The sequence below is a fragment of the Stylophora pistillata genome, chromosome 3 (assembly GCF_964205215.1).
Source record: "Stylophora pistillata chromosome 3, jaStyPist1.2, whole genome shotgun sequence".
Classification (NCBI taxonomy): domain Eukaryota; kingdom Metazoa; phylum Cnidaria; class Anthozoa; order Scleractinia; family Pocilloporidae; genus Stylophora; species Stylophora pistillata.
The window spans coordinates 37,853,465-37,881,079 of NC_142521.1; the positions used below are offsets into that span (position 1 = coordinate 37,853,465).

General features: G+C 37.9%; 1 protein-coding gene across 2 annotated transcripts; it reads left to right on the forward strand.

Moving 5' to 3' along the window:
* Positions 1-3,924: 3,924 nt before the first annotated feature.
* LOC111346484 (NLR family CARD domain-containing protein 4) lies at positions 3,925-27,160 on the forward strand. 2 transcript variants are annotated; one of them, XM_088751684.1, is made up of 9 exons: positions 3,925-4,116; positions 7,349-7,413; positions 8,023-8,316; positions 14,271-14,995; positions 15,541-15,723; positions 17,541-17,654; positions 18,482-18,544; positions 19,415-22,086; positions 25,462-27,160. In XM_088751684.1, the coding sequence occupies exons 4-9, from the start codon at positions 14,284-14,286 to the stop codon at positions 25,576-25,578; spliced, it is 3,861 nt and encodes a 1,286-aa protein (XP_088607810.1). In that variant the 5' UTR covers positions 3,925-4,116; positions 7,349-7,413; positions 8,023-8,316; positions 14,271-14,283; the 3' UTR covers positions 25,579-27,160. The 2 variants fall into 2 exon arrangements, with proteins under 2 accessions (XP_088607810.1, XP_088607811.1); XM_088751685.1 differs by lacking the exon at positions 25,462-27,160 and having other exon boundaries at positions 19,415-21,439; positions 21,609-21,698.
* The last annotated feature ends 455 nt before the right edge of the window (positions 27,161-27,615 follow it).

Genomic DNA, 27,615 nt, shown 5'->3' on the forward strand with positions numbered 1-27,615 from the left:
AGACGATGATTATGAGTGAGTGTTTAGATTAATTGTTTCGATGGCAGATGATTGAGCGAGTAATGAGCAGAGTACTTTTTTTAGAATAACTAGGCTGCAGCTGTTCACAAGTCGTATGTTGTGAGAGCAAGATAGAAGAGAACTGTTACTGCTATTCTACCTGTTTTAATCATAATGTTATTGTTATTACTTAATTGATATCCTGGTCACTTTTTCATGTGATGAGAACCGCAAAATACAAATTTACACGAAACAGTAACGATGGCAAGGCTTAATCTTAAATCTGCGTGACATGCAAGTTAGAATACAGTGTAGAGGAACACTTTTTATTATATTAACACCAATGAAATAACGGGTGACTTTTCGCGCGACTTGTGATGTCGTCACAAGTGAAAATAACGTTATCTTTGCAATTGAAATTAAAACCTAACTGTAGTTGCATAACAAACTGTGCCTTTCGCAGCAAAAGTGAACATGAACGGTTTGGCTTTTTTAATTGGTGTTTATATAATAAACAGAATATTAGATGGCCACTGGGAGATACAAAATTTCTCTTCTTGTATTGAAAAATATTTCACGAGTGAGTGAAGCGAACGAGTGAATATTTTTTAACACTCGCAGAGAAATTTCGTATCTCCACGCGGCCATGTATTATCGTCTATCCATTGAGATCGTTGAAATAATATAATTTGGTTTGCCCTCTATCAGATTGATTATAAAATTGTTCAATTTGGCTGTGATTCATTTCAACCTGTTTCATCTCGCGCATTTCAGAGTCAGTACTCTATTATTCTGTTGGAAACGTCTTTAACTAGAACAGGAAATGCAAGTTCTGAGTCAACATTGAAATACCTAGTTGTTACTCCGTGTTCTATTTCACTCAGAATGGTAAGCGGATTTCTTAGGTTATTAGAGTGAAAGAGTTTAGCGTACATCCTAGACGTGACTTTTGGCCCGGCGAAAGAAAGACGCGTCAAGTTGCCGAAATAGGCTCTGCCTTTCACAAGAAAAGTAGGCTGAGAGGTCAGTTTCAGTGTGAGCTGACAAATTATTTCCTCTTCACAAGAAATGCGGTGCGAGAAAAGAATCAGAAAAATACTTCCTTGAGCTAAGATCAGTCCACAGACAGCTTTGTGCTTTCAAGTAGGCTTGTTTTTCGATCCCGTACATTGATGATACTTGAAATTGAAGATTTTTTGAAAATCTGTCGTGATCTGTAAAGTTTAAGTTGACACTTGGTAGTTGCAGTAGGCTTAAATGCTTGTCTTTCTTTCTAGTCAATATAAATAGCAATTTAGCTTGATTTAATTTTGCTCAGCGTTTTCTTTTCTGTACTCTCACTTTTATTGATATATTAAAGGATGGTCGTGAAATATCTTTGTGTCTTTATAGCTAAAGAAAGTACAGATGGCATGAGAGTGTTTGAAAAAGACACTAGACAGGACCTCTATCCTTGTTGCTCGGGACCAAAGTGCATTCATTGAAATAGCTCTTTTACAGCTGAACGCATTACGCACTGAATAATATTTGTCTGCGATTTTAAATTCAACAGACTAGTATGGGAAAACCTCTGGATGAGAGGAAATTGGTGAGTTTTCATGGTTTTGATTTTGCTTTTTTTCTTCCTTTAACTTGTAGCAGAATCTGTCGGCCTGACTTGTGAAATACCAAATCCTTTCGCGTCTGACCTGTCTTAATGTTGTTTTGCTACTTTTTCTTGTTTGCCTGTTAATTTTTATTCCAGTTACAACTTTTTTATTTCGTTCCACAAGCCGCCCGTCCTCCCCTTAATTGTTATACACTGAGCCATTCGATCAGCAGGCACCAAGAGTCATCTTAGCATTGTCAGCTCTTCACTGCTGAAGTGTTCCTTCATATCAAGCTTTGAAGCGAAGAAACCGGAAAAAAAAAAAGAGAAAAGATTGTAAGCAGACTTTCTTTTTGCCCTTTGCGCCCAGTTTCTCTTTCGCTCTTGCGCCACAAAAGCAAGCGTTGGTATCCCATGCACTTATCTTATTTCTCGTACACAGAGTCTAGATCTACTATGGCTCGCAGATTTACTAACGCTCAAGTTACATCAGAAGTTTTAGGTAAACCTGTGCCTCACTAACAAGGAGGAAATAAAATTCAAGAGTGGGTTTTTTCTTTTGTATGTTGATAACACTCGTGCAAACGGCAAAGTCATCCACAGATAGGTCAAGACTACTTCATCAATTAATGGTCGTTACTGAAAATCGCACCTGTGTCCATACACTAACATTCTCACTTAAAAAGAATGAGTTAGAACGGGTGCTTAACTTGCCGTTTTATCAAAGAGGCCTGAGATTGTTCCAGGAGGAAACAGCAGAGCCAGGGGGAGGTCAGACGCTACTTTGTCGCAGGAATCCTAAATTGAGTTCGTTTCATTGTTGTAACTTTATTTCGCTGTTTTTGGTAGTTTTTCCAATTTTATTTGTTGAGGATCAGGGAAAGTTTCAATAGAGATGATTCCTGAGACAGGATTTTACCTTTTCAACTGATGGATCGATCCACGGTGGGTGTTTGCCTCGAATGTTTTCACATTAATCGGAGAATGATTATCAATATCTTACTGATGTCCTACCGTAAACAGCGGCTGATAAGCCCCCCCCCCCCCTACCACTACTTAGAAGCCTCCCCCTTGTTAGAGACACATTCACCAGTTAATAATATACATGAAAAAATTTCACAGTTCTGATTGGTTAAGATGAATGCAGTTTTTAGTTAATTCAGTGCAGAAGAGAGTTAATTCAGTGCAAAGAAAGAAACAAACCAGACATTCTGATTGGTCAGAATGATTGGTCAATGTCAATGTCAAGGTCAATGTCAAGGTCAACGTCACTTGCAGGGTTTGAATAAATTAATTTTGCACGTGATGCGCGCGCTTTTCTTCTACGGAGTTATGAGAAGCTACCTCGTATTTTTTCATGTATATTATTAATAGATAATCACATGATTTTTTCGTGCAATTTGGAATAAATAAGCACTTGTAAATTTTTTCAAAGACCACAAATTGCACTCGCCCTACGGGCTCATGCAATTTTGTTAGTCTTTGAAAAAAATTACTGGTACTTATTTATTCCAAATTGCACTCGAGATCATGTGATTACCTATACAAACAACGAAAATAAGATCTAGCTGTTCTCTAAGGGCCTGATTACATGAGCCGGGCTGGCCCGGTTAGCCGGGCTGATTTCTTTTGTTTTGGTGTTCGCCAAAGCGTGAAAACAAAAGAAATCAGCCCGGCTAAACGGGCCAGCCCGGCTCATGTAATCAGGCCCTAAGAGATAGGCCGGAACATTGTATTATTTCAAATAAAAAATATGAAAAATTAATTGGAAATAATAAGTTTATCTCGTCTTCTTAGTCATCTGAATTAAAAAAGAATAATAATAATAAAACAAAACAAAACAACCAACAAGTAAACGGCCTTTTTAAAGTGAATCACGTGCAGCCTCTTATGGTATGAAATCATTCTTATTTGGAAATGGTGTTTTCTTTTTTGCTGTCGTTGAAATTTAACCGGACGGATGTCCAGGGAACAGGGTATATTGCCTGATTCCCGTTCTCTTATTTTGAGACAGCCCAACTTGGATGTATGTTAATGTTTTTGGAACACGTGTTTTGTGGAATAACTGATTTGTCTCTTGAGATACTGCATCAGCAAAACGGAGTTGAAACATCTAAATGAGTACCAAAACGCAAATTATTACACCTATTTGCTAACTAAAGAGCATAAAAGAAATGTAAGTCCAGACAAATTTGCCGTGTCTCAGTACATATAACTTGTCACGCAAAATTCAACAAGGTAACACTAAGACACATTTTTAAATAGTCAGCACTTCCGGCTTGCAGCAAAGATTACCTTATCACGTGACTGACAATTGAGCGGAATGCAGAGGCTTTGTTCCCTCGTAAAGGCCGATGGTGCGAATATTTAGCTCAAGAATCCTTGCATTTCATCCTTTCAGCTTGGCTAAGAGCTTGTGAAACAGTTCCTCATGTAAAGTTCATGTATCCAAATTTCAGTTGCACAACGGCCGTTGCTTAGTTTCAATAAACGGGCATTTGCAATCGTCGAGTGAAGTGGAAAGAAAGGTATGTAATTGTCTGCCAACTTGAGTGAGCATGCATTGATCAGATGGTTTTACTGGATGTCCAAGATTTCTTAATCATATACGCTTGAGAAGATGTTAAATGGCACAGTTAATTAGCTTCTCGACTGAGTTTCGCAGGTCGCTATTCCGACAACACTTGTTTATGTACAAATTAGATGCCTTTGCTTACCATGAAAGTGAAAGTTGCCATAATCTCATTATGTTCCTGTTTATTTGGAGGGAATGTACTGATTATACTGATCGTTGTTTAAAAAAAAAAAAAACATAGTTTACCCAGTATCTCATTGTTGTTTGTTTTTTCGTTTGTTTTGCTCTATATATTTGAGATTGTTCCTTTACTGAAATCGATTAACTTTGAATTTATTGGTTACAGCATGCGAACAGAAATATCAATTTAACGTAAAGGATATTCTTATCGAAAAATGAAAGCTTAAAGTTCGAAGGTTTAAAAGAATCTGAGCCTTAACGATAAGTTTCATTTAGTAGAGTGATATGTTAAAGCTTAAATGCACGTGATAATTAATGAATTACCGCAGGAATCTTACTTGCCGATACGTCAGTGCCTTGGAGAGTTTTTTAATGCATAACTATCAGCTTCTGCATTCTTAATTGTCATTGACTGTCTTTGATTGAATCATCCTTTAGGGGTTCTTAATGCATAACCATCAGCTTCTGCATTCTTAATTGTCATTGACTGTCGTTGATTGAATCATCCTTTAGGGGTGCTTAGTGCTTAACTATCAGCTTCTGCATTCTTAATTGTCATTGACTGTCGTTGATTGAATCATCCTTTAGGGGTTCTTAATGCTTAACTATCAGCTTCTGCATTCTTAATTGTCATTGACAGTCGTTGATTGAATCATCCTTTAGGGGTTCTTAGTGCTTAACTATCATTATTCTATATTCTCAACTGTCATTTACCTCAGCACCGACTACAGTTGATTGAATCATCTTTCACTGAGGGTTAATTTTGATATAATTATTAGATGTGCTCGTTGTTCTTTCAAATATCATTGTAATGACACTGAAGAATACTAAGTTTGAATCCTTACATGGGGAGAGACTTGAATACCTCTAGTCCCGAATGCATTCTTAAACTCTGAGTACTATGGCTTCACTCTAAACAATTTTCCTTCGCTCACTAATTGTTCAAATGTCTTGTTCATTCTACATCAAAATATACAAGGGAGCATTAATTTGTGCTTGAATCACTCCTATCAGCCTCTTAATACCCTATATGATATTTATTTTATTTCAATTTACCAAGTTTATGATTTTAATTTTACTTATGGACTTGGAAGTTTGTCAGTTTATTTTAGGGTACCATGTTATTTCTCATGCCATAATTTTTAAGCATCTTGTTACTAATCTGAGCTACTTGTTCTGTTCTCATTTCATTGTTAATTCAATGTAGAACTAGTTTTTTAATCACTTGGGTGTTAATTTTAAATTGAACAATCGTGATTCAATTATTGCCAAATGGAACAATGCAGTAATTGGGTTGCCTAAAAGTCTCAGTGATTTATAACATTTTACCCTCCCAGTGAAATGAGAAAAAGTTTCAAAGACCTCTCTTCACTGAAAACATAATTATCCTCTTTTATAAACAATCACCATTTTAGTTAGCAATTGTTGGATTTAGTAAATTATGAAGTCTTTTCTGCATTTTTGAGTACTGGTTTGCTTGAAGGAAACCTTAAGGACATTGGTTTACTGGTTTACTGAGGAAACCTTAAGGACATTGCTTCTTGTCATTTTCTTTTAGGTCATATGCAGGCAATTTGAGGGGGGTAGGGATTTGAGGGGGGAGGGGGGGTTACTGTTGATATTAACCTAATACCTATTTGACCAACCCTTTTCTTATAACAATTAACATGGTGGTCAAACTAAAGAGAAACTGAGGACCCCAATAATTTTTACAAACATATTCTGTGGAACAACAAAGAAATATAAAATGTCGGTAAAAGTGTTTTTATAAAAAAGACTTTTTTGATAGAAATATTAGATACACCCCTGATGTGCTTTTTTTATGACTTCTTAAATGTGGAGTCTTTTGATGTTGTCAGTGATGCAGGAATGAAGAGTGATTTTTTTTAGTATGGAAAGGTCCAGGGCATGCAATCAGTCCATTTAAAACTGCATTCTAATACACCCATTCAAGGTTATCCTTGACATGGAAAATTATTATTAATTTTTTTTAATAAAACAAAAATGAGAAAGACCAAGTAAACAGGCTAAGGTCAGAGAAGAATTTGATTTAAAACAAAAGCAAGTTTTGGAGGCATCCTGATGCCACTGAACTTTTGAGTACAAAGTGTTTAAAAAGTCTATCATTATGATACAAACAAAGGAATTACTTTAAGAAATACTGGTAGGCTATTTTTCTAACCCAACTACTTCTTCTGTCATCAGACCACAGAAATGATATCTTGTATTGTTTTTGATTGTTTTTTTTTTTTCAATCTATTTTTGGAATGGAGTCTCTGACAAAATATTAATTTAACTTTACAGGAGGGAACATCGTACTTGTGAACTTGCCATTATAGAAAGAAACAAAACCATGTGCGAACCACTTCAAATAACCTTATTAACTAAATATCACACTGAAAAGCATATTTCTTTTAAATCTAACAATAAAAGTGAATGTACAAAATTGAATTAAATATAATTATATGAAGAATGTTTGAGAAAGCAAATCTTTTTAACAACGAGTATTTAAATTTGATACTTAAGCTTCATTTGGTACAGTAATTTATCTTTATTATTTATGTACCTTTGTGAACTGTTTCTATGATTTGAGTTAGTTTTTTAATTTGTTGTTTATGATATATTTTAGTAATTGTGCATGTAAACATGTGATTGTTAAAAAATATTTTACTTCTTGTAATTAATCTACAGCTTTGTGAACTAACCATTATTTAATGAAAACCTAGTCATTAGCAGTTGGATAGCTAATTAAATATTGTTATTGTAAACATGATTGAGGAAGATGGTAATTATGAAAACAAAAAAAAAGTGATTAGTCACACTGTGACTCTGTTGGTTGCACTCTGAGACCTGTTCCTTTATACTGTATTTGTCCATTTTATCGTTACAGAATTATTTTATATTATATATTTCACAGTCATACAGTGTATTTAGGTTAGGTAGATTTGATGTATACACGTCTAATATGGCAATCATTTTTTGTTGTGATTAACTTTTATAAACAGAGATCCACTGAAAAACACCCAGACTGCGAGAGACAACCCTGTGTAGACATTTCTGTGAATACTGAGTAAGTTTTGACCATCTTCATTACTGTATTCATTTTTTAAGTTTATACTTATGTTTTTTATTGGTTCTTGAGTTTATGTTCCACTCACTATCTCTAGTTTATGACAACCGAGGTAGAAGCCTGTTTTTGATTTTGCATCCAAAATTCAAGTACACTTAAAATTTAACTCATTGGCACTGATGAGCTTGGAGGAAGGTACCGTAGCACTGTGGCAGTCGCGATGACTGCCTACAGCAGGGAGGTTACCATGGTGACACAACCTCGGTCCACCCCCCTGGCTCCAGTCATACTGACAAGTCAGTGGAATTGTTTATACCTACCAGAGGAGGGAGGGTGGGAACACAACAAGCAGCTCATGTCGAGATCCACGGCAATCTCAAAACGTACTTAGCACCACTTGACCCTGCTATTGCAAAGGGGTGCCCCTACGGCATGACCCCCTCTGACCAGTGTGCCTCGATTTTATCCTTGCCTAAATTTCATTCAGCCTCATCTCATGTCAGATGAAGAACTTAAATCAATTTTTTTTCAATTGTGTGGGCATTTATGTATATACTGTAGTCACTTCAGATTGATTTGTTGATCCATATGTGTTTTGCCTCCTTACAGCTAAGTTCCAGAATATTCGAATTCCAGTTGAGTACCATAATCTAACAGTGGCAGGCTTTATGACACCTAAGTACACAGACAAAACAGTTACTTTTCCCACAGCTTGTTGAATTTCATTGCTGTCCACCAGATTTATCACCGCCCAGTAGATTGGTGTGAACACAATCAACCGCACAATCTACTGGGTAGTGGTTTATCTGGTGGATGGTATTATTGATTCAATTCAGCAAAAACAAGTACTCGAGACTTTAATACAACTGCTGTTATCATATCACAGGAGAAGCAACTTGAAGGGTGAGTGTTAATCTATTGACATCAATGCACGTGTACATGGAATGAAAAAATCGACCCAATTCAACTGTGCTTGTAATTTTTTTCTAAAAGTGTTTGAACCCTTTCCACCCTAACATCAGTATTCATATTCTTTACACTCTTCTCTTTACATTTCTTTTGGTACTGGCAAGGAGAATTTGTTTTCCAATCAAAGTTCTCTGGGTTGGTCATCATTTCCTACATTCTCATGATCTTAATGAATGACTCAGCTGTATTACTGTAAGGAGAAAGTAGATGCTGATCACTCGTAGGGTTTAAAGGGTCAATATGTAATTATGTACGTGTAGTAGTACATTACTTACGTATGATGGACGATCCTCGCAGTAGATAGCGCTATTTGAGCAATAGCGAAATTCAGACCTGAAAAAAATCAGGCCTGTACGGGACTCGAATCACTGACCTCTGCGATACTAGTGCAGCGCTCTAACCAATTGAGCTAACAAACCAACTGAGAGCAGGCCGTTAAGTTGATTCGTAATGAACCCGTGAAAGTGATAAATAAGATAGAATAAATATATGAAAATCATATATTTTGAACTGCGGTATTTGATACGTATGATGGACGATCCTCGCAGTAGATAGCGCTATTTGAGCAATAGCGAAATTCAGACCTGAAAAAAATCAGGCCTGTACGGGACTCGAACCACTGACCTCTGCGATACTAGTGCAGCGCTCTAACCAATTGAGCTAACAAGCCAACTGAGAGCAGGCCGTTAAGTTGATTCGTAAGGAACCCGTGAAAGCGATAAATAAGATAGAATAAATATATGAAAATCATATATTTTGAACTGCGGTATTTGATACGTATGATGGACGATCCTCGCAGTAGATAGCGCTATTTGAGCAATAGCGAAATTCAGACCTGAAAAAAATCAGGCCTGTACGGGACTCGAACCACTGACCTCTGCGATACTAGTGCAGCGCTCTAACCAATTGAGCTAACAAGCCAACTGAGAGCAGGCCGTTAAGTTGATTCGTAATGAACCCGTGAAAGTGATAAATAAGATAGAATAAATATATGAAAATCATATATTTTGAACTGCGGTATTTGATACGTATGATGGACGATCCTCGCAGTAGATAGCGCTATTTGAGCAATAGCGAAATTCAGACCTGAAAAAAATCAGGCCTGTACGGGACTCGAACCACTGACCTCTGCGATACTAGTGCAGCGCTCTAACCAATTGAGCTAACAAGCCAACTGAGAGCAGGCCGTTAAGTTGATTCGTAATGAACCCGTGAAAGTGATAAATAAGATAGAATAAATATATGAAAATCATATATTTTGAACTGCGGTATTTGATACGTATGATGGACGATCCTCCCAGTAGATAGCGCTATTTGAGCAATAGCGAAATTCAGACCTGAAAAAAATCAGGCCTGTACGGGACTCGAAATATATGATTTTCATATATTTATTCTATCTTATTTATCACTTTCACGGGTTCATTACGAATCAACTTAACGGCCTGCTCTCAGTTGGCTTGTTAGCTCAATTGGTTAGAGCGCTGCACTAGTATCGCAGAGGTCAGTGGTTCGAGTCCCGTACAGGCCTGATTTTTTTCAGGTCTGAATTCCGCTATTGCTCAAATAGCGCTATCTACTGCGAGGATCGTCCATCATACGTATCAAATACCGCAGTTCAAAATATATGATTTTCATATATTTATTCTATCTTATTTATCACTTTCACGGGTTCATTACGAATCAACTTAACGGCCTGCTCTCAGTTGGCTTGTTAGCTCAATTGGTTAGAGCGCTGCACTAGTATCGCAGGGGTCAGTGGTTCGAGTCCCGTACAGGCCTGATTTTTTTCAGGTCTGAATTTCGCTATTGCTCAAATAGCGCTATCTACTGCGAGGATCGTCCATCATACGTATCAAATACCGCAGTTCAAAATATATGATTTTCATATATTTATTCTATCTTATTTATCACTTTCACGGGTTCATTACGAATCAACTTAACGGCCTGCTCTCAGTTGGCTTATTAGCTCAATTGGTTAGAGCGCTGCACTAGTATCGCAGAGGTCAGTGGTTCGAGTCCCGTACAGGTCTGATTTTTTTCAGGTCTGAATTTCGCTATTGCTCAAATGGCGCTATCTACTGCGAGGATCGTCCATCATACGTATCAAATACCGCAGTTCAAAATATATGATTTTCATATATTTATTCTATCTTATTTATCACTTTCACGGGTTCATTACGAATCAACTTAACGGCCTGCTCTCAGTTGGCTTGTTAGCTCAATTGGTTAGAGCGCTGCACTAGTATCGCAGAGGTCAGTGGTTCGAGTCCCGTACAGGCCTGATTTTTTTCAGGTCTGAATTCCGCTATTGCTCAAATAGCGCTATCTACTGCGAGGATCGTCCATCATACGTATCAAATACCGCAGTTCAAAATATATGATTTTCATATATTTATTCTATCTTAGTACATTACTTGTAGCCCAAAACACAGCTTTATTGGCAGCTTATCAACTGATAACCGCAACTTCTTGATTTTAGCTCCTCTTACACATTATACATAATTATAGGAATACACACACCTCTATGCAGACAGGTTTTATGATTACATGTTATAGTTATAGAAATAAGTATTCACATGACTATAATGTACATGTATGATAAGGTAAACAATGACACAACTTGGTGCAAAGGCAATTTACATTTAAAAACAAATCCAAACTGATATCAAAAGTTCTATTTAGAAATCACAAAGGCTTTTTATCTAGGATTTTGTGGGAATTTTTGTTGCCTATCACTTTCTTTGTGTCAGATTTTGTTTTTGTCATGTTGACTTTGCCAAATGCTTTACTAGTCACAGGCTTTGCTTCATTACTGGTGTGCCTCAGCAAGCTGCTATTCAACTGTTTTGCTGGTTTCATGGGGATCTTCAACATGGACTCTAAAATCACTCTCCTCAGGCATTTGCAGTTCTGTTGTTTTGCAAATGTGCTCCTGTTTTCTTCAGCACTCATCCTCATCTGCCTTGATTTTATATGACTTGTTAATTTCTCTCTTGATCATGCATGCACAATTGGCTTCCTTAATTCACCTAGCTTGGAGTTGGTTGAGATTAACGACTGTAATCCTGCAGAAGAGAGGCAGCAACAGCTTGTCCTCACTATCATATCATTGGATAGATAGATAGATAGATAGATAGTTTATGTGAAAAACATTGCAACCGAAGGTTGAATTACATATTCATTTACAAATTTAAAAATTATGTAAAAATGGTAACATACTTTTAAAATATTAAAAATTAGGTAACATAGATAGAGTCAGCGTGCGTGCGGAAATGATGAAAGATAAAACTATCATGACACCAGTTCATATGGACCACAGGTAAATTAAAAGCACGCTTTTTCCTTATCATGATATCATTTGACCTGCTGCTTCCTCTCTATTGAAGCTCTAATAATGCTTGAGATCAGAATCACTTGTTGTTCTAGTAGTAGCACAGGCTTAACAAGCAGAATTGTTCTTGTTGTTTTGGGTTTTAGCTTTTCATTTGATGAAGCTAACTCACTTAACTAGGACTATTCCTTGTTTCCAAAATACCGATCAATCGCTGTTGGCTCATCTTTACAATCTTTTGCTTACCTTATTGCAACCTCTGTTATACCAATATTACTTCAAAAGTGGTGCACGATTTTTTATGATCATGAAAGTTCAGCTTGCTGCAAATTGTTTGAATTTCATAATGGTGTATTAATTGGGGTCCATATTCTGAAATCAGTTTGTTTGGAATTCCTTGCTCAGTAAATGTCATCCTTATTTGTAGGATTGTAATGTCTCAGCAGCGGTTAATTGGTCACTTTTTTCCACATGATAATATTTGTTCATACTGTCTATAATATTACTATAAAATCTTTCTTTCCCCTGAAGAATTAAATGCTGACTATTTGCCATCTTCTTTTGGGCAGGTTGACTTTGTATGGTCTTTTAAGGTTGTTATATTGGTTTAGTTTCTAGGCATCCTGAAAAGGTGCTGACTGGGTATTTTTGATGTCTTTGTGAATCAGTGGCTAGGATAGGGTGACTGTTGCTTGTCTAACTTATCCTTCTTCATCCAAATTAGTAGAGGGAATCTTTTATTGAATCTCTGAGCACAGAGGTTTGGTTCACTTGTATTTTACTCCATCTTGGACAGCTGGTACTTCATCTCTGTTTAAGGTTAAAAGTTCTGAACATTAGGAGGTAATTGTGTCTTAGCCTTGGCCAATCCATTGGTTTTTATATCTGATAAGGTCATGTGATCAACATCCTAAACATTTGCTCTGGTTACTCTCTGAAGCATTGCTTTAATTGTCATACATAATGAAAACTATTTGAATCTCTAACTACATTCTCTACCATGAGCATTTCTTCTTTTTTGGACAAGAAGACTTCATAATTATCATACTTCTCCCTATTTTTTGTTTGAGATCTAGACAGGGAATCACTGATGAACGTCTGAGTTCTATTCTTGTAAATTGTTCTATGCTTATTTTCTGTAATGGCAGTAATCTTTTCTTATGCATGGAGGAGAAACCCATAGAGGTAGATTCTTCTGTAGCCAAACACTGATACAAGGCATTCATTCTCTATCTGTGTGTATCTCCTCTCTGTTTGAGTCATTGTTCAACTCTGTAAAGCCACAGTTCTACTATCTTGAAGTAAAACTGCCCCCAGCTCACACTGGCTTTTCAACTTTTACTTCTTTATCAGCATAGCAGAGTAGGGGCAGCTCAGAAGCCACCTTTCTCCATTTGTGAAAGGTTTCTTCATGGACTTGAGAAGTGTGCTCAATTGGTTGAATGCTTTTCTTGCATTAGGCTCGTTGGAGATTCTGACATAATTTGTCAGAAAAAACTATCTGGGACAAACCTGCCCAGGTAGTTGATCATTCCAAGCAATTTTAGAATGTAAGTTTCTACTTAGGTGACTTAATGGCAACTTGACTTTGGCAAGATCTGGTAGCCAGTAAGGGTACCTTCACAAGTCAGGATGTGTCTGCAGTATTGAGGTTCTGCTTCTTAAAGATGAATTTGTCCTTGTTTGCTTTTCTTTTTCTTTTCACTGAATTTGCTTTTGACAATTTTTTAAACCCTCTTCATGAGTGCCAACAGGCTTTTTACAAGTTGTCAGCTTTTGGAGCCATTCCCTCCAGTCCTTTGATGATTTCATCAAAATGCTTTTGAGTGAGTTCTGTGCACTGAATATTCCAGAAGGTAATTTGAACCACACTAGTTTGCAAAATGACACATGTTACATTGTTAGATTACTTGGGTCTTCATCAAGTTTCTCTTGCTGGAACCTGTCACTTTCCAAGTCTTGATGTGAAATTATCAAAATGATTATAGTTTGAAAGCAAAGTTTTGGTACTTTTACACGTTTCTTCAATTCCCGTGGATCTAGCTATCCACACACACATCTTGCCATTACACCTCTTTCCTTACATTACACTGCATCGCTCATCCAGTTGATAGGGTCTTCAACTTTGGTCATGTGATCTTTCTTCTTTATCTTGGCGAGTGTCTTCTATAAGTCATCACTCATTACTTGGTGCATCCTGTTTTTGAGTTGCACCCTCCCCCAGCTCAACACACTATATCCTGACAGAAATAAACCTATTGACAATCCACTTTCTTTGAATACTGAGTTTAAGAGCAACTCTCTCTTAATTGTTAAGAGCTTCAGTTCTTCACACATTTTTCTGTACAAAAGGGAACTGGAAGCATCATCAAAAAGTAGGAATTTGGTGCTGGTTCTGTTTCTTCCCATTTTGTGTTGTGTAGATTTGACTTGTAGGAGCCATAGATTTTCTTTTGTTATCCTTCAAGTGACTTTAAATTAATGAACTTTTACAGGTGCATTAATTTAACATTGATTAAATAGGCAGGATGTTATTCTTTATTTCTTTTTTTCCCAGAAGTTGATTGACCATGTCAGAAACTGCGAGAACTGAAGAGAGTACTTTAATGAACATTTGTGGTGACCCACCAAAGATCAATATAAATCTTCCAGAGAGAAATGGACTAACCCAGAATTTTAAACTTTGGAAAGATGTTCAACTCCCAATTGATATTCTGTTGTTAACAGTGAAGGACTGTGAGTTCTTAAGTTGCTACTATTACATTATTGATCCATTCAGAAGCTATTGCAAAGGGCTTGGTCATGTATACTTTGGCAGCATTGGTAAAGATCAAGATGTTAAACTGAAAGTTGCTTTGATGAGATGCTCAGAGGGCTCTAAAGCTCCTGGTGGTTCTTTGACTGTAGTAAAAAATGCTGTCACTCAGCTGAGACCAAAAGCTGTCTTTTCTGTGGGCCACTGTAGTGGTATGAATCAGGAAACAACAAATCTGGGGGATGTGGTTCTATCAGAAAAGCTCACAACCTATTCCCATCAGAAGGCTACAAAGGTTGGCAAGAAATTTTGTGGGGTCACAACTCCTGTCAGCAGAGACATGGCTGAACTCATCAAATGTGCAGGTTATGGTTGGAATGCACCCCTAGAAAATCCGAAAGAAAGAAAAGTTGAAGTCCACTGTGGTGAGGTTTTGAGTGGCCCTGAGATTGTACAAGCTGAGTGGCGACAAAATGAACTTGTGGAGTCCTTTCCTGAAGCAATTGCAATTGAAACAGAAGGAGAGGGTAAGGCATCTTTATCCTATAGGGAACCGCGGTAACAGAAAAGTCTGTTCTAAGAGATACAGTTAGACTTGTATACTGGGAGATAGAATTTACACTTTTATAATAATAGCTTTCATGGTAGGTAAGTGTTCCTGCTTGTGACTAGAGATACTCGGGCTTGATTGTTAGCATGCCGGACTTCAGATCAAGAGGTCTGGGGGAAAGTCCTCACTATAAAGTCATTGTGTCGTAGTCTTGGATGGGACAGTGTACTCTCTAATGTGTGGCTCTATACCCAGGCCGTGTAGATGGCTACTGATACTGATACTAATACAGGTAGAGGAAGTAAGAATGCAGTTTTAGTGCCCCAATGGTATGGGAACTGGGAGAAGCTCATTCAAGAGGAACTAACTTTATAGCTAGTATACAAGGAGACTTTCCAGATTGTGTCTTAAGTCCCTTACCAACCTTTGATAACAAAGGTAACAAAAGGAGAGGTTAGAATCAATAGATGGTGGAGCAAATTTGTTGTTTTGTTTATGAAAGCTTGATATTTCATGTCTTAGGAGTTTATAGTGCAGCACATGATCTGAAAATGGAGTGGGTTGTCGTCAAGGGCATTTCAAGGTATGCAGATGGAACTGAAACAGAGGAAAAGTGGAAAACATGTGCAAGTGTAACAGCAGCTTCTCTTGTGTTCAGCATTCTTAATGACTGCAGTATCTTTGAAGATTGGCCACATTACAGAGGTAAACAGATCAGCTTTACCTTTTGTTTTAGCTTTACAGTATATTTGCATGCAGTCACTAGCTGGTCTTGTATGCGGTTTAGTTTTGTTTTCAATAAATGTGCTGGAACCGAATTACTAAAGCCTTCACCCAAACTGAATTAAAAACATGATTAATGACCTATGACCATGCACTGATCAATGAGAACAGCTCTTGAATCAGAAATGTTACATGTTTGTCAGCAATTTTCGCTTGCTTTGTTTATGGATATTGTACTCAGTTAGCAAAAGCTATAGAGGAGTTCTAAACTATCTACAGGTTTTGAATCTGCTCAAGATTTACCGTGAGATGCTTCAAACTTTTTGAAAGAATTTCCGCTCAGGAAGAGAAGGCCTCTGACCCCCATTAGACAACTAGAAACTTTCCCACCCAACCCCACCCTCATTATATTAGCCACATCCAACCCACATTCATCTATGCGATCGCATACACTCAGAACGTAGGATTTAGGAACTCTATACGGTGGCTAATTTACATTGTCAAGTCAGTTGATAAAACCAGATGATCATCGCTAAGAAAGCGACGGTAAAGTCTTAAAGTATTGTAAGTAAATCACTTGAGCCACCGTCGTTGTCAACAAAGTTTCAGTATGTCCGTCGAGACTCTCAGAGAAGCACCACCCAATTATTGGGTGGTGCTTCTCTGTTTAATTTTTAGGCAGGGGTAGGAAGGATCACACGCATGTCATAAATTCCTCTCGTAGACTCGGATTTGTAGAAATCTTCCACCCACATACGTTTGAGAAAATAGCTTAGGGACCGGTCATAAAGTAAAGGGGGCGAAGGTGGGCTATGAATTTTTTTTTAGAAGTACTGGTTTTCAGTGGCCCACCCCCGAGTTATTTGACAAAATTGGAACGGCCCATCCCTCGAGTGGCACAGAAAAACCTATTGACCCACCCCACAACTAAAATTAGTAATGTGGATAGCTACATGGGGAACATTGTGAGAGAGAGTTCTCCGCAATCAGTCACTGTCATCTTATGGTGATATGATAACCTCTAATCATTGTAGCGTGATAGGCCTTAACTGCTTAAAAAAGAGAGAAGGTCGCTGGCTAAAACTATTAATAAGTAAAGCTCAATTTACAGTGGATGCTATTGAAACAATGAGGGCAAATGTGTCACAAGTTGTATTGCGTGTTATAGATGATAGTGATGATGATAGTGATGATGATGATGATGATGATGATAATGAGAAGGAGGGGGAGGATGATGATGATGGTTCTGAGGGTGATGGTAGTGGTGAGGATGACTATTAAAAGATGATTTATAGGAGAAGCTGTGTAAAAAGATGTTTGAAATGATATATAAAGTAAAGGTTTCTGAACAACCAGTAAAGCTAATTAGTGTTCGAGATTTGTACTTTAAAACCTTTCCTGACTACTCTGTAGATTGAAGACTGAACATAAATGGAAACAAAATATATATGTGAATTCCTGTTGTTATATAAAGTTGGATTAAGGTGGAAAATTAGATATATTATGAAAAAGCAGATTCTACTAACGTTTGTGGTGATATGTGAATTATTTAACACGACTCACCCCTAAGGCAGTGCATTTTCCCCCCTGACCCACCCTTTTAACGTGTTAAAAACTAGTGACCCAACCCCAATTTTTCATAGCCCCCCCCCCCTCTACTTTATGACCGGTCCCTTAGCAAATAAGGTGAGGACATAGTGTTCCAATTATGGTGGTTTAAACTCCATAAAGTGCCATGCTCTGTCATAAACCCCATGAGGTTGTCTAACTGCTGTCTGTTTGGGTTTATGTTGTTGAAGATTTTTCAACTGACAGACAGCATTCAGCAGTGAGTAAAGAAGTTCCGGTGGAGCCATCCTGTTCTAGTGCCCAGTCTTCCCATCAGCAACATGCTTCGTCTGCCATAACAACAGGTATATATTTAAATGAACAGTCTTTTGAGCCCAATTAAAGTATAGACTGCAGTTTTAAAATTCAACATTTTAAAAATGTTGAATTTTTTTAGGCAGAGGTAGGGAGGATTCCTCACGTGGATCTGCAGTTGCATAACTTCAAAAGAGACATTGATTTGAGGAAAGACCTTTGCAATCGAGGTTAAGACTCAGTATTCGAATTATGGCAGTTTAAACTACGTATTTGTGGTGACATGTTCTGTCTCAAACGCTATGTAGCTATGTAAATATGTATTTTTGGCTTTGTTTTCTTTAAATTTCAATGGTGGACAACACTCAACAATGAGTAAAGAAGTTCCTTTAGAGTCGTTCTGTTCTTGTGCCCAGCTTTTTTATCAGCAACATGCTTCCTCCGCCAAAACAACAGGTTTGTATTTGAATAGACAGATGCAGCGAGAAACTGTTTCTTTTTTTCTTATTGCTGTGAAACTCACCATAAAGTGCTCCGCCTGCTCGGTGGAAGAGCTTTTACAGTGCAGAATCCGAAGGTCTGGGGTTCGATTCCGCAAAGTGATTCATAACAAGAGGATAATATCTTCCTTTAAACGAAAGTAATTAGCGTCGCTGTTTGCAGTTTAACTTTCTTTCGCCTGATTCGCTTTTTTATTTGAAACGTAATGGCATTTCATTGAAATTTCTTGTGTTCACAATTTTCTTAGTCTTTCAGTAATACACTGATTTTTTTACTAGATCTATATTACTTGCAAGTGTTGCTTGCGATTATTGAAATTGATCAAATACCAGCCTCGTTGTCTCCCTTGCTTGAATAATTTTCTTATGTTTTTAAGGTAGAAAAAGGAGGTGGTCAAGCGAGTCACTGGTCCAGAGCATAAAGCGCTCAAACCTTGAAGGTATTTGTCACTTATGACTTCATTTTATAACTTCTTCAGAATCTGCATTCTGATTCTGACTTTCAGACTGGAGAATTCCAAGTGTTACATAGTTATATTGAGATTTCAATCAATCAATCAATCAATCAACTTTATTTAACGAGGGTAACACGGGACAGTGCTTCAACCGAATAACTAGTGGCCCTCAAACTAAATTTATAAAACAAAGTTAAGTAACAAAATACAAGTCGTAAAGAAAAGGAAATATAAGTGTATGTATGAATAGCGCTAATAACAGTAAAAACTATATTAAACTTTTTCCTAGATGTTTTTCTTAAAAAAAAGTTGTGGAATAAGTAATTTCACTTGTCACAGAACAAAACAATAATTTTCCTAACTGAGTTGATATTGTAAACTGGCCACCGTAAAGAGTTAAAAAGCTGACGTTTTCAGCGTTAGTCTTTCGTCAGAGCCCGAAACGTCTGCTTTTAAACTGTCTGGGATGCCTAATTTAAATTATCAACTCAGTTTTTAAAACCAGATTACCTTGTTACCCCCACCACGCAGTTCTACGTTGTCTTTAGAAACTCACCCCATTTATTCATTGATTTTCTCTAAGTAAGATCTTTGTGTAGTGGAACCAACCATAGCCTAGATTATTAGCCGCTGTTTGTAAACTGAGCCCGCGCTTCTTCTCTCTATGAGGGGATCAAAGACTGCTCCCGAGAAAAGGCTGCACATGGAGCCACCCCCCCGTCACCCCTCTAAGTAAGAAACACCGTATTGGGCAGATCGAGAGTGAAGGTCTGAATGTTTACCCTCAGAATTAAAGAGTAGCTTTAGCAAGGTCAGTTTTCCCTTCCATAAAGCCGATTTCTTTTTTGTCGACAGACTCGTCCGCAATGAAATTTTTGGAATGGTGCCAGAATCAGTTAAGGGCGTTTTACAAAACCATGTGTCAGGTGAAAATAACACCGTGGGACCCAGACAACACGGTACACATTAATGATATTTACATACAGTTAACGCTTTTACAAGACCACAGAAAGCCTAACGGGACAACGAAGAAAAGGTTAGGAGGCAGCAGTGAAGTATTTGAAGGCGACGAACATCGTGCCATCCGTAGACGAATTCTAGTGTATGGAAGACCTGGAATAGGAAAGTCTACTTTCACTCAGAAACTAGCTGTGGATTGGGCAGATGGCAAAAAGGAGATCCTCAGAAAGTTTTCCCTTTTACTGTTAATCAAGTTGCGAGACGTTTGTGATATTCCGGATCTCTGCGCCATGTTGACAACCGCTGAACTGTTGTCTGCTGATGACCCAAAAGCAGTCAATAACTTGTATGAATATGTCCGTCAGAACCAGGAGAAAGTGCTTCTCATATTGGACGGATATGACGAGTACAGCGGTGGAAAGTCATCCCCAGTTCACCAGATTTGGAGAGGCAGTCAGCTGAGAGACTGTTGTGTAATGATCACAACGCGACCAGTGAAAGAGGATGAACTAAGAATGCCAAGTCATGCTCAGTTTGAACTGAACGGGTTCGATAGCAGGAAACAAAAAGAACAGTTTGCAAGAAAGATTCTTGCTGATGAGGAGGACGTTGAAGGGTTACTTGTCTACCTGGAGAAGCAGGACCTCGAAGAGATGGCAGAAATACCGCTTTTGTTGTTGATGTTGTGTCTCCTCTGGAAAGAAAAAAAGCATCAGCTACCCACATCTCTTGCAAACATTTACGTAGGATTTATTCAGACTCTCTTGGATCACATGGCTACAAAAGAGTCAGTCAACGTCGCATCAGGTACAAGCATAGATGAATATCGAGAGGAACTTTCCAAAATAGGAAAATTTGCATTTGATGCTCTTTTGGAGGACCGTCTTCACTTGAAATTCAGCAAATGTGCACATGGTGATCTCTTCGAGAAGCTAATACATGTCGGTTTTTTTCAAGTTTCCAAACGTTCCTCTTTGAACCGTGAGAAGATCGTTTATTTTCTTCATAAGTCCATCCAGGAGTTTCTCGCAGCCCAGTTCATCGTTGAAGAACTGAAGGTGAAAAAGAATGAAACTGTCACCTGCCTGTCAGGAATGGATACGTATGACAAATCAAGGAAGATGGCTGAAGTTCTAAAATTCGTTTGTGAGTTGTCATCAGGAGCTGCCGACATTGTTTTTCATCATCTGCAGTATCTCGGAGAGAGAGAAGGTCTCACAAATTACAAGTTCATTAAGACGCCTTCTGTAGATGATTTGTCTCACGAACAAGAACAGTTTATTGTACTCTGTGTAAATTGTTTGTTTTCTTGTCCAGTCTCAGAAAGAACAGCCGTGTATCCTGCATTTCTCTCATGTGTTAACCATGTTGTGATACTTAAGAATGAAAACGCGTCTACTCCTGCTGAAGAGCACTTCTTCAAATATATCAGCAATTTCCCAAACTATTTATTTTTTCCGGACTCGTTGGAGATTAAAGCTGTTCATAATGATGTGCTATCAATAATGTTAGACTTCAACGCGGTCGTTTTAACGTCCTCTGGAGAAAGTAAAGATGTAAAAAAGTACGCAGATTTACTCGTTGGGAACTCTTTCCTCAAAAAATCCGGGGGGAGAAACTTTGTCTATCTAACTGAATTAGTAGGTGGGGCTCTTTATTCTGAATTGCTTCCTGAACTGATATCAGCGCCGGTTAGCTCTTCTCAGCCACCCGTGGATAATTTAGTAAATAACGAAAACAACAACATTGATGTGCCTTTGACTGAGAACCACTGTTTGTCACTGGTGAGAAAGGTTGCGATTATTGTTCACACACTTAAGGATGCTGTTCTGTTGAAGAACGTGTTGCCTTTAGTAACAGCTCCTCGAGAAATTAGCATACGGGACCAGAGATGGGAGGAGGAGGAGGAAGCCTTTAAAGGTCAAATGATTGAGAGCGCGATTAACGGAGTTAATTTTACTGACAATCTCCACAGTTTAATACTTATGAACATCAATATAGCAGCAAAGTGTGCTGCTTTTATCGCCGAGTCACTGCCCCATTCTCCAAATTTGCGTGAGCTCAACCTGTCCTTTAACCCTTTACACAGCGGTGTGAGTCATTTGGCTGAGAATCTTCATCACGTGCCACAGTTGACGGGATTAGTGTGGTGGAATGTAAAAATGGGAGAAAAGGAATGTGCGGCACTGGCTGCCTCATTAAAGTACTTAAACAAGTTAGAAGAACTGAATATACACGACAATGCCCTGGGTCACGGGATTATTGAACTGGCCAAGAGCCTGAACAATGTACCCAATCTGACTGAGCTGGACCTGTCGAATACAAATATGGGTGCAGATGAAGCATCAGCACTGGCCCATGCACTAAAGTATGTACCAGAGCTAAAATCTCTTGATCTAGATTCCAATCCACTTGGCCGCGGGGTCAGGGATCTGGTCCAACATCTTAGCAGTGTTCCTAAGCTGGCGCACCTGTCCGTAGAATGTGTTCTGATGACAAGGACAGAATTTGAAGAGTTGTATACAGCAGTAAATGAGAGAAACATTTATTTGAAAACCGATTACCATGTAAGTGCCTTTTTGTTGTTTCACTCAGTTGTTATGTATTTAATTTTTGTTTAGATGCTCTTCACCAGAGCACTTGATAATGTTTCCAATAACTTGCTTTGGACTCAATAATCAGATTATTTTTCGTGAGAAAGAATACAGTCTTCAGGAACAGTTACTGTTTTCAGAATTTTCTTTTTCTATTTTGCGACGTTAGGAGCCAATGTTGTAGATGGAGACCGTAACCAACCCACGTTAAGTACTTTTATGGCTCATGCGTAGCTTGTTTAAAGATGATTTGAAGAAAAAAATGACGAAGACTAAATTTAGTGACTTCCAAATGACTTGATATTTCCTGATTGCACAATAATTAAAAACTTTGGGAGTTCATTCGATTGACCTTTGCTTTGCTTGTGTAGTTACGCCTTACTTGAGAGAGGAAAAAAAGATGAGTTGTGAGAATTTTTTTCCGACCAAACTACTCTGCTCAATTTTGAATTTTGAAATTGCTCGGCTTCTGTTGTTATTGTGGGATGCTTTTATTTGGGTTTGATTATTTAACGAGAAAGGATTGTTCAACCCATACATGCTCTGAATTCGATGAAGTTGTTCCCTACATTCTGTGCCGGCATTTATTCACTTTTGCTACCAGGGAGCGTGAACCCCCAAAAAAATAAATAAGCAGACAAAAGGGATTTTTTCCTTTTTTAAAATCAGAATTGGTTTTTATTAAAGTGAAAGTCGCGTTGATTCTATTGTCATATCTTCAGGTCTTAAAGGTTTGTGCCGATGATAGGAAATAGTTCACCAAAAGTTGAAGGTGTAATGATTGTCATCTTTATCGAAACTGCACGGTGTTATAATTTACTGGGACTTAAATGGTTTCCTTATACTTATTTATCAGTTGGATTCTTTTCTTCTCTGGATTATTTGCCCGTGTTGAGTAATTCTGTCAGTTGCTTGTAGAGCCCCCTGGTCTCCTATGTCTTCATGATAACCCTATTTTGTTTTGAAAATCAAAGAGCAACATTGCAAATAATGAATTTTGTTTGAGTGAATCTCGTATGTCTTGGTCTGAACTTGCTCTTGCAATCAGCCATTAAATAATCGTGAGAAATTAATTTGAAAGACAATCAATTTGAAAGACAGTGAAACGGATTCTGTGTACACCTCACGCTGCTTTCCATGTTTCCGTTACATCGTTGCTTGTTTGGATATGGTTTGCGGGAAAATATTTTCGAAATTGAATGAAGAAAGAAACAAATTTAGCTTTCAAGACTTGAATACTACATGTTTCCTGTTGGTAGTGTCCAGTATAGTACATGAAGTTGTCGTAATGGAACGAGGTTTGGTGATATTTTTTGATAAACTTTGTGAGTTCATTTGATTGGCCTTTCTTTTTGACGTAATACTGAAAGAGAAATCTTATGTAGCTACGCCTTACATAGGGAGAGAAGAAAAGATGAATTCTGAGAATTTTCCTCTGACAAAATTTCTTTGGGTAATCAGGAGTTTAATTTTTGAAATTTTTAGCCTTGTGTTGTTTATTTGGGACGTGTTTATTTGGGTTTTTATTTGAGAACCCCGCCAATAAACAACTAAAAAGCAAAACAAATCATTTTAAAAGGCGCGACCCGCGACACGCGACCTTTAGTCAAACTCGGCACTGTGTTATTATTTACTCGCTCTTAGATGGTTTCCTTATTCTTATTTATCAGTTGGATTCTTTTCTCTTTTGGCTACTATGCTCATGTTTTGAAAAACTCTTTCAAAAATCAGGGCCTATCGGTCTCTTGCGTCGTATAAGCTCGCTTTTGAAGAAAAATCAAAGAACAACATTGTTGATAATGAAGTTGTTAAACTTGCTATCGTATGTTTATTTCTGCTTGTTTTCCCGTAAATCCTAACAAAATAAGTTTTAAACTTGAATTTACCACATACGGTAGAGTTGATTCTGTTTACACTTTACCCTGCTTCACATGTTTCTGTGACATCGCTGAACGTAAACAACTTTTTGATGTGAAACTCTTTCTACCATCACTAGAATAAAAGATCTGCCTACCTTATTCGCTGCTCGTCTTGCTTTTCCTGTGAAGTGTGGGCGTTTTGTACGGAAATGCTGTATTATTCTTCTCATCTAAGAAAAAGAAAAAAAGCAGACAATTAACTTGTGTGGCATGAAATGATAGGTTAGGAGGCGTTAGTTGAGCGGAGCACAAGCCGTTGTGAACCTTTAAGTTGTTTTTGATTTGTTTTGTTTTGTTTTTTATCATTATTATTTACTGGGTGTCTCGCATTTGCTTTAAATGTGGAGCTTTGTCAGAATAGTACGGTTTCATTGAAAGGAAAACTCTATGCTTCTAGTAAAGCTGAGAAAAACATTACAACGAGAACCCCGGATCATCAAAAAGGAATATCTAGAGTTGTCTGACTTTCAGTCGTGTAACAGTGTATTAAACTTGTAATAGACCTCAACAGCTTGGGAAATATGTGGAATTTATTTCTGCACTCCTCTCTAGAAGCATATAGAGTCAAACTGAAATAGAGAAATTACAATCGCTTTTAGGCACTATGCCGTAATGTCCCTGGACTAATCCAAACAGCAAATGTTTTAATTGTACGTAAAATTCTGTATTCCTTTCCCGAACCTTGTATTCGTGTTACGATTCTTGCTCTGTTCGTACCTGGAGACTATTAACGAAATAGCGTTCCCTCTGAAGTTTCGAAGCGCGTGTTCTCTTTTATTGACATATGCCCCTTGGGATGTTACGTAACTAGACAGGGATTAAAATAATTTTGTGCAAAACATACAGTTTTGTTAGTGGAGAAATGATCAGGAGTATAACCCGTCGCGTGTACGCGTGAAAGGTTAAAAATTATGAAATTTTTTATTTCCCCTTGGGTAAGGAATGATAACCAATACTTTGTATGCGGAATTATATCAATTTGAGAAGATATTAGCCAGTTTTCTTTCCTTTTAAGAATATAGTATTTAATTTAATCATCGTTTGTCTGTAAAGTATCTCCTTATTTTAAATGCCAGGGACCATTCTTGTTTGTTATTTATATCTGAGAACATTTCCCCTGTTGTGAAATAATGTTTTAGTCGCTTGTAGCTATTTGAATTCAAAAGTGAATATTCTCTTTCACTGCTCGCTTTTTAGACAAATATATTTGAATGCGTCAAATAATTAGCATCTGTGTGAAAATGTAAGTTAAGTGTTACACATAGTTAATGAAACAGGTGTTTTTTGCCACAGCGATGGAAAAGTGATTTTCCGATATACGCGGGGGAAAGCAAGATGTTTTAAATATTCGTCTTGCATGAAAATGCAAGGTTTGTGTTACACATAATTGGTGCTGTGGTTGAGATTGTTGCCTTTTTTCTTGTGATAGGAGTCGGAATTTTCAATGGGGAGGGTCATCCACCGACTTCAGACAAAAGCTAAGCTGAAAAGAAAAGGAATAAGGTTCAGAAAAGAGCCAGATGATGATGATGAGGATGAGGAGTAGGATGATGATGAGGATGACGAGGATGAGGATGATGAGGATGATGATGATGAGGAATGATGAGGATGAGGATGATGAGGATGATGAGGATGAGGAATGATGAGGATGAGGATGATGAGGATGATGATGATGAGGAATGATGAGGATGACGAGGATGAGGAATGATGAGGATGAGGATGACGAGGATGAGGAATGATGAGGATGAGGATGACGAGGATGAGGATGATGAGGATGATGATGATGAGGAATGATGAGGATGACGAGGATGAGGATGAGGATGATGAGGATGATGATGATGAGGAATGAATAGATGATGAGGATGATGATGATGAGGAATGATGAGGATGAGATGATGAGGAGGAGACTGATGAGGAATGACGAGGATGATGAGGATGACGAGGATGGGGGTGATGATGACGAGAAGGAGGATGGTGAGGAATGATGATACTGATGAGGATGAGGATGATGAAGAAAGATGAGGATGACGAGGATGAAGATGAGATGATGAGGATGACGAGGATGATGATGACGAGGATGAGGTTGATGAGCAATGACTAGGATGATGAGGAATGATGAGGATGAAGATGATGAGGATGAAGATGATGAGGAATGATGAGGATGAAGATGAGGTTAATGATGACTTTCACGATAATGAGGAGGAGGAGGATGACGATTATGATGATAAGGATAAGGATGATGACTGACGAGAACTATGATGATGATGAGCAGGAGGAGGATAATGATGACGATGAAGGTGATGATACTCATGTTGAGTGAGCGCCTGGAAAAAAAGGTTTCTATGGCAACTGATTTGGCGAGTAATGAGCAGAGTAGTAATTTAGAATAACTTGGCTGTTCTTAAGTTGTGTGTCGTGGCAGCGAGCTAACAAAGATTTAATCTGAGATCTGCGTGACAAGCAAATCAGAATACTGTGTAAACAATGCCCTGTATTGAGACTGTATGTATAATGTAATTTGGTCACTCTTTTGTCTGATTGGCTTTTTAACTGTTCAACTTAGCTGTGAGTTTTTTCAGGTCAATCAGAACGCAAAAAGGATCTGTTAGGTCATTAGTTTGAAAAAAGGGGGCATTGATCCTACATATGACCTTTGGCGCGAAGAAAGAAAATCGCGTAGAGTAGCCTGTACTAGACTCTCTTGTTTTGGAGACGGTCTAAACTGGGAGAGCTGAAACATTGGAGGGAGCTAACCCTTCTTACCCAGAAGCGATTTTTCGCCCTCCTAATATTTCGATCTTCTTCATTTACTGATACCCTGACACAACCTTGGTCGCCAGCTGACAAAAATGATTTTTCTTCACAAGGTAATCAGACTTTGAGAGAAAAGAGCGCAAGAATGGGTTTTTTTTTTAGCTTAGATCAGTTCTCAGGCAGCGTTGTGCAGTCAAGTAGGCTTCTTTTTATTCCTTACATTGTTGATACTTGAAACTGAAAATTGTTGCAAAATCGTTCGTGATCAGAAGAGTGAAAGTCGATACACAGTGTTACAGGCTCAAATCCTTGTTTTTGTAAATAGCAATTTAGCTTGGCTTGCTTTAATAAATGTTTACACTTTTGGACTCTAACTTTTATTGACTTATTAAAGAACATTGTCTCAATTGCTAGAGAAGGTTCAGCTCGTGTGAGAGTTTTCACAAAGACAATAGATGCGACCTCTATCCTTATTTCTCAGACCCGAAAGCATATTTATTGAAATTATTTTACAGCTGAATGCATTTCGCCCTGAATAATATTAGTGCCTGGATTTTGAACTCAAGAGACTATTGCTCGACATGGGTACCCTTAGAGTGTGAGGAAAAACTGGTTAATTTTCGTCGTTTTATATTTGCTTCATTTCCCTTTAATTTAAGGCAGAACCTGAGGGCCTCAACTGTGGAATATATACGTCTTTTACGTTCGACCAACTGACCGACCTTTTTAATAGTGTTTTTAATGTTTTATTGTTGTTTGTTTCTTTCTTTGTTTTTTGCTCGTAAACAACTCTGTGTTATTTCATTCCACAAACCGCCCGTCCTCCCCT